Here is a 12,447-nt window from a genome sequence, read left to right as displayed (position 1 = left end):
CAACTGGAGTACATGCCGAGAGACGGCAAAAGTGATGAGACTAAGAAGAGCCGGAGAGCGTGAAGTACAATATTCAAGTTCCTCTACATCATCTAAGCTAGAAAGTGAAAAGGGTGAAGACGATAATGATGGAAATGATCATATTTTGAAGGAGCCTTTATATTAATGTGTGTAATGCTATTATCATATCATATCCACTCATTTGGAAAATGCGATTTCCTACGAATGAAGTATGGAATGTTCTATTTGAGTTAGAACTCGACGAGAACTAGGGATTTTATCCAGAGGACCTTGTACTAAATGTACGAAATACATCATACAGTTTGCTTATTTCTGATTTCTAACATTCATTATTCTTAAGGATCATATTGAAGATGTTGACAAGGCACTCGCTGGGAGAACTTGGCTACTTAAACTGTTATTAGTGTTTCACAACAGTGTGGCATTTTTTGGTTGAAACAATTTTCATTCTTCACCGTTATGCATCCTTAGCTTATGGTTTGTAATGACTATTAACTTGTAACTAATGCTATCTAGTAGTTTTTATATTGTTAGATTTCAAAACTAGTCATTGGTATGTGTTTTAGGATATTTTGAAGTATGTAAAATGGGGTTGAAGTAAAAAATCGTATGAAAGTGTAATAGATCTCGAAACGGCGCCATTTTGATTAGGGACGGATGGAATAATATATCTATATATGTATACAATATACGAAGAACGCCTATTCGGAAGAAACTTTGTCCCGTGTCGTAATTTAGTTAAATAGCTTGATTAATAAATTTTGTTTTTATTTCTACAAGAAGAAATTATGCTACAATTAAAGTTTAACATTTTTATGCTCAATAATCAAAATTGGACTAAATATTTTATAAAATCAAAAAAAGGAAACTAGATATTCTAAAAGTTAAAAGAGAAAAAGGGGTAGAAAGGGAAAAAAATAAATGATTCTTAATTAATTAGATATCCATATTTTCTTATCTAGACACCTTCAATATTATAAGTATATAACACACTCGATTATGATCTCTATTTCGAGTTCATATATTATGAAATAAACGGGTATTTGACCTGTTACCTTCAATTAGGAAATTGCTATTCCCACTAACAAAAATGTTAAATCCATTAAAAGTAAGTTTCTGTGACGGAATTTTTCGTCGCTAAATGTTTTCAGTGACAGAAAAATCTCATCGCAGACGCCTATTATTAGTGGATTTAATATTTTTGTTAGTGGAAATAAAATTACCCATGATTTTTAATTAGGTTACAATGGGGAGGAATATTGCATTTTTTCACGATTCTCATGAAACTTGTGAAAAAAACTCATATTATAAATTATGTTATAATCAAATTTTAAAATATCACTCTAATTTAATCGGCACCGAAGCAACGCATGATACTAGTGAATTACGATCATTAGATCTGTAAACCCTAATTAAGCCTCCATTTATAAGTTGCTCTTCTCTGACTCACCAAACCACGAAAGGAAAAACTCCATGACAATGACGAGCGTTCCTGAGAAACCAGCAGAACCGTCACGCATAGATATTATGGAGGAGTGGCACTTCCTAAAAATCATGGCAGTGGTCTCGACAACTTCTTTTTTGATGTTTATGTTATTCATAACATGGCAGATGGCAGCCGAACCTCCCTCTAATCCATCTCACTAGCCTCAATCTGCCCTACTTCTCTGCCACAAACTCCACCGTCGACGGCTTCTGGATCGGCCACTTCCAGCTCCACAACACCCTAGAGAATGCAAGCATCCATTATTCAGAAGTCGTTTTGCAGCTCTATTACATCTGAGTTGCTCTCCAATACCACAACCATCCGTGACTTCTATCAACCTGGAAATAATGTGACCACTGTCAGTGTGAGATTTTCCACCGTCGGATCAGAGACAGACGGCCAGGCTGTAAGGTCCATTAATATGGAGCGTACATGATATGGGACACTCCAATTTAGAATATATCTTGAAGCTTTCTGTACTCCACTTCTGAATCGTTTCCATATCTCGAAAAAATAAAGACTCAATGTGTGGTGTGAAATGTGGTGGAATGTCACCGGAGTAGCAGGAACTCGGAATTCAGTCGGCCCCACAATACAGTGTCGATAGTGTTATTGATGGAGTGATCGGTATGTAATTTCTGTTAATGGCAATCGATTTAAATAAATAACAGAATGAAGAATCTTGACGATCCTAATGCTTTTCGTTTCGTGTCACCCTCAGAAGGTGTATTTTTTTCGGCCATTTTTAGTAAAAGATACGCCTTTTGACACGTTCCAAACACCAAATGAACACACCAAATTCTCTAATTATACTTATCTGAAGTCTCAATTTAGAGTAAGAAAACATGCATAGTCATTCATGCCAGTTAAAGGCTACAACAGATACTCTTTGCATAGAATAGAACGACACAAGAAGAAATACCTTCTGAAGGCATTAAGCTTTTTCATTTTCGTTGTTGAAGGTACTTAGCTATATTCTCCCTCAAAGTTTTCCCTCTCGGATTAATCAGCTTACAACGAACCTCTCCATAACCTGAGTCGTGATGTCCAGACAACTCAACATCTGGATGCAATCGATCTCCACTATCGATGATGATGTTATGAAGCAAACAACAGACCAGAATAATGCTCGGAAGTTTCCGCTTATCTGGTCTCCACATTACCTTATTAAGGATTCTCCAACTTCCCTTTAACTGCAAAAACGTCCTAACCGCAAGCACCCTCGCAGCCTCGTGCGACATATTGAAAGCCGAAAAGGACGATAGCGTATCTTCGTAAGGAGTTACGAGCCAAGGAAGAAGAGGGTACGAATTCCCACCAACAACGTATTCCCTGATCTCTGCCGATTCCGATAACTTTCTAACATTTCCGTTCAAACGTTCACCACCCTCACATAGTTTGTAAAACCCTGAACACTTGAGTAGCCTGGATACAGTCATGCCGCCTGGCCAACCAGTCACAATATCGAGAAATCTCATCTCATGATCGACGACTCCCTGCAAGAACATGCTGTAATTTTTCTCCTGGTCGCACCAATCATCCGAAGTTTCGACAGCCGGCAGTGTCATGACAATGTGCGTCGAATCAATGGCTCCGCAACAATTCGGCAAGCCAAAAGACTTTTCGAATTTGGACTTGATCTCCTCCATCCTGTCGCGATCGGGCCATTTGAGATGATGCTTAGCCCGTTCCTCCAACGCTTCGATGAATCTCCAGGTAACCTGAGAAACTGTGGATTGGCCGACGCCAAAGGAAGCACCAACTGAGACTTGGGATTCGCCAGAGGCTAGCCTTCTTATAGCAATTGCAACTTGTTTCTCCACACTAAGGAGTCTTCCTTCTATGTTGATAAGTCCTGATGGTGGCCTGGAAATAAGATCTTCCCTCACAAGGGAACAAATGTATTCAAATGTTTCCTTCGATACCCTAAAGAAATACCGGAATCCTTCATCCTTGTCTTCTGGAGAACCTGCCAATTGCCATTTAGAACAAGACCGGTTACATCAATGATTAATCAAGCCCATAAATCTACCAATAAGCTACAAATACCACATTACGGAAACCACATTATGGAAAATGTACACAGACGGACAGTCCAATTAAGATTCAGACAGAAAAAACCTGACCCCATTTCAATTTGAAGGTCAATTTCATCAGAAACCACATTACTGAAAATGTACACAGATGGATAGTCCATCTCAATTAAGATTCAAACAGAAAATTGACAAGACCCCATTTCAATTTCAAAGATTAAAGTTAAACCAAAAACACAAATTTAGCATAGCCATCGCTGTGAAATCAAGATGGACATCGATCATAGTAATGGAGACGAACTTCAACAAATCCAAAGCTATACAGAGAGACCCATTAATTGAACTACAACAAGAACATTTGAAGCTAACAACAAAGGAATGTAAAGCTCAAAGTTTGAAACTTTAATGAAATTAAGAGAGAAAAATAGAAAAAATCAGACCTGGGTTTGATGAATTCTTATGCCAGAAAGTATCCCACCACTCAGAATCACTGTTCTTGGGGTCTAGAGGAACTGAATTCACCGTTTTGGTCTTCTTCTTCAGCTTATTCGAAGCATTCTTCTTATTCTTCTTCTTCTTCTTTGAGGTTTCGTTGCTGGTGGTGCCATAGATTTTGTTTCAATTTTGAAGTTGATTACAGTAGTTAGTCATAAATATATATAACTGGGAAAGAATGGCCATTAATGGCGATCCTCTGTTTTGTCGCCGGTGCATGGTGGGTCCCAATAATCTTACTATTCTTTACATTTTATCCTTGTACTTTGATTCTTTTTTGATTGGATCCCTAAACTTTAAAATCGTTACATATGATCCAAGTCGTCACCACCGTTATCGCTTAATATAGTCCGACTAGTGAAAACATGACTCTTAACGATAAATTATCTTATACTATCTTGAAAGTCTACGGGCTTTATCCAAAAGCTTAAGTTCAAGGATAGTGGATTTTCGATTGGTATTATATATATGGATATATCTCACATCGACCATACAAACCCATTTGGGTTAACTTGAGCAACGGAATGGCTCAAGGTTTTTGATGTGAGTTAATGGCTCTTAATACCATTTTGAATTCCATCTTTGAGGAGGGTACGCCTGTAGCTTTCAGATCCATTGAGGATACTCGTGGCAATTTTAGGCTGGACGGTTGCTTCGAGGAGGGCTGCTTAGAGGAAGATCCCGGGTCCTTAATACCTTGACGATCCATTGTAGATACCTAAAGAAGCAGAAAAAGACAATTCGTTGCAATTTTAGGCTGGACGGTTGCTTCGAGGAGGGTTGCTTAGAGGAAGATCTTAGTCCTTAATACCTTGACGATCCATTGCAGATAATTTTTTGAATTCTATCTTTGAGGAGGGTATGCATGCAGCTTTTGGATCCATTGGAGAAACTCGTTGCAATTTTAGGCTTGACGGTTGCTTCAAGGAGTGTTGCTTAGAGGAAGATCCGGGTCTTAATACCTTGACGATCCATTGCAGATACTTTTTTGAATTATATCTTTGAGGAGGGTATGCATGTAGCTTTTGGATCCATTGGAGATACACGTTGCAATTTTAGGCTGGACGGTTGCTTCAAGGAGGGTTGCTTAGAGGAAGATCACGGGTCCTGTAGAAACACTTTTCCTTAATCTTCACACACTTTTCCTTAAATGCTTAGCAATTAACATGTTTCAGTCACAAAGATGAAACAACAATCGAATAACTAGGGTCGATTAGTTGGTTGTATTAACAAATGCTCATAAGGTACCTACTTTTTAATGTTTGACTACAATTGGTCGGTACCACATGTTTCACATGTTTTGCTTCTTGCTTAGCTTCATGGGTAAAATGCTTTTACCCATGATCAAAGTCAAATTTTGTATGCTGTGCTCAAGTATAAATAGATGCATCTTGCATCAGTTGTAACACACACGGAAAATCTAAAACATTTCAAATATTAGAGTTAGGCAATACATATGTTTGTAGAGAGAGTTTAAACACTAAATAAGTTCGTAGAGACTCGAAGATCGTAGTGCAACTTTTTCGAGTATTATCCGTTGTATCCTGGGAGGTGTTTGCTACGAGCCGTTCCGCACCATAGACGGAGCAAATAAACCTTAAGGACCCTGATTCGAAATCAGGCATCGATTTGCATACTTTATCTCTTATCATCTTATTTATTTATATATTTGTTCAATAATAAGATGTCTATTTAATTTATAATAATTTTAATTTATATTCAACATTTGTGTTTATTAGACAAGACAATCTAATTAATATTTTAGCAATATCACCAATAATCTTAAGGTTTATTCTGATTATTATAGTTAATTAATTAATAATTATATTAAGTGGCTAAAATTATAAGATTTTATTATCGCATTTATCTTGTGTATTTTAAAGTTTTAATTTTACTAATCTTGCCTGTTTTTTAAATGCAGCTAAAATCATTTAAAATTTGAAAAGGAAATCATGGATTCCAAAAATCATGTTTCAAACTCTAACAACACTGAAGTTGGAAATGAATTTGAAAATGTCAATGAATTTGTCCCCTTGGATGGTCCAAGTGCGAATGGTGTGCTTGTGAATCCCCTTTGGAATAGGCCGATGATAGCTTCGAATTCTTCGGGCTATGCACCCTTTGGTGGTCATGCTGAGCGACCTGAGAAGTTGTCGGAAAGAACTTCAAAAGGTGGCAGCAAAAGATGTTATTTTATTTGACCATATTGAATTTGGTGTGGTACCTAACAGAAGATGCACCTAAGTCAGGAGAGAATCCTGACATTCGTACTATTGCGGTTTCTAAATCTTGGAGCAATGGTGACTTCTTATGCAAAAACTATATTCTCAGTTGCTTAGATGACACTTTGTATAGTGTCTATAGCATTGGAAAGTCCGCAAAAACGATTTGGGAATCACTAGAGAAGAAGTATAAAACTGAGGATGCCGGTACAAAGAAATTTGTCATCGGTAGGTTTCTTGATTTCAAGATGATCAATTCCAAGACTGTGATGAGTCAAGTCCAAGAGTATCAATTGATCAGTCATGACATTCTAGTCGAAGGAATGACACTAAGTGACTCCTTCCAAGTAGCCACACTTATTGAGAAGTTGTCGCCAGGATGGAAAGACTTCAAGAATTACTTGAAGCATAAGAGAAAGGAGATTTCTCTTGAAGATCTCATTGTGAGATTAAAAATTGAGGAAGACAACCGCTATTGTGATAAGAGGGTTGGCCTACCGCCTGCTGAGTCTAAAGTGAACGTGGTTGAGCACGGAAAGACTAACAACAAGAGAAGGAAATTCACCCGTCAAGGCAGAATAGAAACTCCTCTGAGCAGAAAAAGCATTTAAGTAGAAACTGCTATGTCTGTGACAAACCTGGGCATAAAGCCATGGATTGCAAGAATCGAGGAAAATCCAACAAGAGAAAGGCTTCTCAATCTAATGTTGTGAATGACTTGGGAGATGATCTATCCGACATGAACCTATCAGCTGTGGTGTCGGAAGTCAACCTTGTCGGAAATCCAAAACAATGGTTTTTGGATACCGGAGCTACAAGACATGTTTTCTCCGATAAGAGTTTATTTAGAGAATATTAAGCGTGTGATGAAACTCTATACATGGGGAACTCTGCTACTTCCAAGACGGAAGGAATAGGGAAGGTTATTTTGAAGATGACCTCTGGAAAGCAGCTGACTCTCAATAACGTGATGCATGTACCTGACATTCGAAAGAATTTAGTATCAGGGTCGTTATTGAGCAAGGCCGGATTTGAGTCTGCTAAGTTTACACTCATGAAAAATGGTGTATATGTGGGCAAGGGATATTTGAGTGATGGTTTATTCAAATTAAATGTAATTGCCCTTGTAACCAATGAGCCTTCTAGCCAAGTGATTATTAATAAGAATAAGTCGTCTTCTGCTTATATCTTAGAGTCTTCTAATTTATGGCATTATAGATTGGGACATGTGAATTTTGATTCATTACATAAACTTGTGAAGATGGGATTAATACCAAATATGGATATTAATAATCACAAGACATGTGAAGTATGTGTTGAATCAAAGTTAACAAGAGCTTCTTTCAAAAGTGTGGAAAGAAGTTCGGAACCTCTAGATCTAATTCACACACATGTTTGTGATTGAAAGATTGTGCAAAGTAGAGGTGGAAAAAAGTATTTTATTACTTTTATCGATGATTGCACACGATACTATTATGTTTATCTACTTCGATCTAAAGATGAGGCTTTTGAAGTATTTAAACTATATAAGGTCGAGGTTGAAAATCAACTCGAAAAGAAGAGCAAATCTTTAAGAAGTGATCGAGGAGGAGAATATGTACATCCTTTTGAAGGATTTTGTGGGAGCATGGGATTGTTCATCAAATGACGACTTCATACTCTCCCCAACAGAATAGTATTGCTGAGCGCAAAAATCGAACTCTGAAAGAGATGATGAATGCCTTGTTAATGAATTAGGGATTACCTCAGAACTTTTGGGCGGAGGCGGTCTTAACTGCAAACCATATTTTAAATAAGGTTCTCCACAAGAAGTTAAATAAGACTCTCTATGAGTTATGGAAAGGTCGACCACCTTCCTACAAATACATAAAGGTATTGGGATGTCTGGCGAAAGTAAGAGCTCCAGCTCCTAAAATAGTCAAGATTAGACCGAAGACTATTGATGGTGTCTTCATTGGATATGCGAAAAATAGTGTGGCATACATATTTCTTGTATATAAATCTGAGATAACTGATATCCATGTGAATACAGTTATAGAGTGTATATTTTTTTAAGGAAACATTTTCTTATAAAGATGCACAAGACCCAAGTTCTTTTAAAAGAACTCGAGATGAATCAGGTATAGATAATGAGGCTATATCTGATGACAACGAGGAGGAACTTAGACGTAGCAAGAGGGCTAGAAAGTCTAAATTTTTTGGTCCGAAATTTCTAACTTATTTGTTAGAAAATGAGCCTACTACCTTCAAGGAGGCAATGTCGTCTCCTGAAGCTCCTTTATAGAAAGAGGTTGTGAATAGTGAGATCGAATCCATCTTACATAATCATACATGGGAACTGGTGGATCTTCCTCCTGGAAATAAACCTTGGAAGCAAGTGGATTTTCAAGAGGAAGATGAAAGTCGATGGATCAATAGATAAGTACAAGGCAAGACTTGTAATCAAAAGTTATAGACAAAAAGAAGGTCTTGACTATTTTGATACTTATTCACCAGTCACAAGAATTACATCCATTCGGAAGTTGATAGCGTTTGCGACTATCAATAATTTGGAGATACATCAAATGGATATAAATACCGCCTTCTTAAATCGAAATCTCGATGAGGAGATCTACATGGAACAACCCGAGGGGTTTGTGGTTCCTGGAAAAGAAAAGAAGGTTTGTCGGCTTGTAAAATCTCTTTATGGATTAAAACAAGCACCTAAACAATGACATGAAAAGTTTGATCGAGTCATGATGGCTAATGGCTTTAAAATCAATGAATGTGACAAATGTGTCTATGTGAAAGGCACTGATCAAGAATATGTCATTGTGAGTCTCTATGTGGATGACATACTTATTATTTGGAGCAATAATAATGTCATTAAATCTACTAAAAGAATGTTATCCAGTAACTTCGAGATGAAGGATATAGGCGTGGCAGATGTGATTCTAGGAATAAAGATTACTAGAACATCTAATGGACTGGTCTTGTCTCAGTCTCACTATGTTGAGAAAATACTAGACAAATTTAATAAGGGTGACAACAGTCTGGCGAAGACATCTATTGATGTTAGTGTGCACCTAACAAAGAATACTGGAGAAGGAATATCTCAATTAGAGTATTCAGGAATTATCGATAGTTTAATGTACCTTATGATTTGCACTAGACCCGATATAGCTTGTGCTGTGAGCAAACTGAGTAGATACACTAGCAATCCAGGGCAAGCCCATTAGACAGCTATTGTACAAATTCTAAGGTATCTCAGATACACTTCAAACTATTGTCTGCACTATGTAAGATATCCCGCGGTACTAGAAGGATATTGCGATGCTAATTGGATATCAGACTTTAAAGACTCAAAGTCCAGGAGTGGATATGTCTTTACATTGGGAGGTGCAACAGTGTCATGAAAATCCTCTAAACAAACGTGTATAGCTAGATCTACGATGGAATATGAGTTTATAACTTTGGATAAAGCTGCTGAGGAAGCAGAGTGGCTTCGAAATTTCCTAGAAGATATTCCTGGATGGCAGAAACCTGTGTCGGCTATCTGCACACATTGCGATAGTTAATCTATGATTGGAAGGGCACATAGTAGTATGTATAATGGTAAGTCTAGATATATTCGTCGTAGACATAATACCATTAGACAATTGCTCTCAAATGGGGTTATCTCGATTGACTATGTGAAATCTAAAGAAAACATTGCGGATCCGCTGACAAAAAGCTTGAATAGAGAGCAAGTGCATAAATCATCGAGGGGAATGGGACTTAAGCCTATTACTAAAGAATCATCATAACAGTAAACCCTACCTTGTTGACAGGAGATCCCTGAATCTTGGTTCAAAGGGAAGAACTGAGTTATGTATGACTCTACCCGAGCATTGTGGGGGATAATCCTTTTATGGATAATTCTCTTATCTATTCCTATGATGAGCAGACAATGCTGTCTGTGAGTTTAAGGATAAGCTTATGTTGTTAATGATTCTTATAACTTGAGAAATCAAGTAGGGCATTGCAGGATGCTCTCAATGAGAGATCACCTATTTGAGTAAGAAGTGTGGCCGCTTCTAGGAAAATATAGAAGGCTGTATTTTTTGAGAGTATTCAAGAATATCGGGAGTGATTCAGGGCCAAAATGAACACAACCATAGAACTGAACAATGTCAGAGGAATATTGTGTGGATATTATTGTCTTGGTTTACATAAAAAGCTGAACAGTTCAAGACATCGCATTCACTGGTTAACGAGTAAATCCGATAGTATTTACAAGGGAAGGTTCAAGGCCAAAAGCTACCTATCCTTGCAATATTTTTCTATTAAACTCTCTCTCAAGTCTGCATACATATATCAGTTTTACCAATTGCATTCATGTGGGGAATTGTTGAATGTTTGACTATAATTGGTCGGTACCACATGTTTCATATGTTTTGCTTCTTGTTTAGCTTCATAGGTCGGTTGATAACTCAAGGGGTAAAATGCTTTTACCCATGATCCAAGTCAAATTTTGTATTCTGTGCTCAAGTATAAATAGATGCATCTTGCATCAGTCGTAACACACACGGAAAATCTAAAGCATTTCAAATATTATAATTAGGCAATACATATGTTTGTATAGAGAGTTTAAACACTAAATAAATTCGTAGAGACTCAAAGATCGTAGTACAACGTTTTCGAATATTATCCGTTATATCTTGAGAGGTGTTTGCTACGAACCGTACCGTAGACGAAACAAATAAACCTTAAGAACACTGATTCGAAATCAAACCTCGTTTGCATACTTTATCTCTTATCATTTTATTTATTTATATATTTGTTCAATAATAGTATATCTATTTAATTTAGCAATATCACCAACACCTTCTACTATTCATAAAAAAACGATCAATTATCTTGAAATCATTACAAATCTGTACACTTCACTCCTTGAAGTTTCATTAGTTTGAACTTTGAAACTCATTCTATCTCTATCGTTAGAGGATAAATTAAGAAAAAATTGTCAAATATTTTATCATAGTAAATATGATTACTACTCCCTCCGTCTCTAATTAATGGTCATCTTTTCTATTTAAAATACATAGAAAATGAAATAATTAATTAAAAACGGAAGTAGTGTTTTGATATAAAACGTGATTAATATTTAATTATCATTTTTCTTATGCCTTTTATTAATTTAGGTCTCTCCAAATATTCTATGATCGACAGAATAATCGCTCGTTTGACCCGTCAGCACACCATCGAAAGCAGTTATCCAATCCGCCTTGGATTGTAATTTGCGACGGAATCTGAGGCAATTTCGATATGCTTGTGCTTAATTAAGCTTAGCTCTACATTGTCACTAACTAGCTAGGATTTTCAATTTTATCAAATAATTTCCAGATTTTTGTACAAAGAAGCTGATAATTGTTGCTCGATACAGGCTCTAGGGTTGACAAAAGAGACAGTCATAATTCATAAACAATGAGATATTGAGATGAAAAAAACGAAATGCTTTCCATTTTCAAAGATGGGTTAATCAAACACACTCTATATATTAACTAGTTACAAAGTTACAAGTACCATTGTTGGAAGCCAAAAAAAACTATCCTCCAACCTTTTGTTTCGATTAAACCGTTCTTATCGTCATTGTTATATATAACTCTTCTTATAATGGTAATTAGAATCCTGGATATATTGCTAATCAGACTTTGTTCCATGGCTGATCTGATCGATGATCATCTTTTGGTTTGCTAGTGTGTAGCATGTAATTGCAGGACTCGACTGCTTCTCCTACCGTTAGGAATATCCATTCTTGACCTAATTTTTCGATAAATTTCGCCTTGTTTAACTTCTTCATCACCTCAGCTCCAGGATTTGCCAATACCAGCTGTTATATATACATAATTAATCAAGTATTTATGTTAAATATTATGGATTTCCTTTTAATTACTCTAATCATTGAATTAGTGAAATAGTTATCAGAAGATTCTATCATAATTATACCTTAAAATCCCTCCTATCCACTGTTTTCTTGATCTCCTCGAACATACTTATTCCACTTGTGTCAATGTTACCCACAGCTACACGAAAGAAAAATTTCACTTATAATTCACTATCTCTTCGAATAGATATCGTTTCGACTTTTTAGATTCTATTAAAAGTTCATTGTGTAGACATGAACTTTTAAACGAACTTAAAAATGCAAAACGACATATATTTGAGAAAT

The 12,447-nt window shown here is 36.5% G+C and overlaps 1 protein-coding gene across 1 annotated transcript; it reads right to left on the bottom strand.

The window, feature by feature from the left end:
* Positions 1 to 2,451: 2,451 nt before the first annotated feature.
* LOC139884057 (protein ANTAGONIST OF LIKE HETEROCHROMATIN PROTEIN 1) lies at positions 2,452 to 4,919 on the bottom strand. The gene is made up of 4 exons (XM_071868140.1): positions 4,847 to 4,919; positions 4,732 to 4,753; positions 3,981 to 4,135; positions 2,452 to 3,476 (listed from the first exon to the last, which is right to left on the bottom strand). Exons 1-4 carry the CDS (start codon positions 4,917 to 4,919, stop codon positions 2,452 to 2,454), a joined length of 1,275 nt encoding a protein of 424 aa, XP_071724241.1.
* Positions 4,920 to 12,447: the final 7,528 nt, after the last annotated feature.

The sequence above is a fragment of the Rutidosis leptorrhynchoides genome, unplaced genomic scaffold (assembly GCF_046630445.1).
Source record: "Rutidosis leptorrhynchoides isolate AG116_Rl617_1_P2 unplaced genomic scaffold, CSIRO_AGI_Rlap_v1 contig498, whole genome shotgun sequence".
Classification (NCBI taxonomy): domain Eukaryota; kingdom Viridiplantae; phylum Streptophyta; class Magnoliopsida; order Asterales; family Asteraceae; genus Rutidosis; species Rutidosis leptorrhynchoides.
This window is presented reverse-complemented; position numbering and strand designations above follow the sequence as displayed.

Bases quoted from the DNA above. Each gene is read 5' to 3' on its own strand.
- LOC139884057 (XM_071868140.1), bottom strand. From the start codon at position 4,919: ATGGATCCAAAAGCTGCATGCATACCCTCCTCAAAGATAGAATTCAAA. The intron at 4,754-4,846 runs GTATTAAGGACT...CTGCTTCTTTAG, and splicing joins ATCTGCAATGGATCGTCAAG to GTATCTACAATGGATCGTCA. The intron at 3,477-3,980 runs GTCTGATTTTTT...GGCAATTGGCAG, and splicing joins TAAGAATTCATCAAACCCAG to GTTCTCCAGAAGACAAGGAT.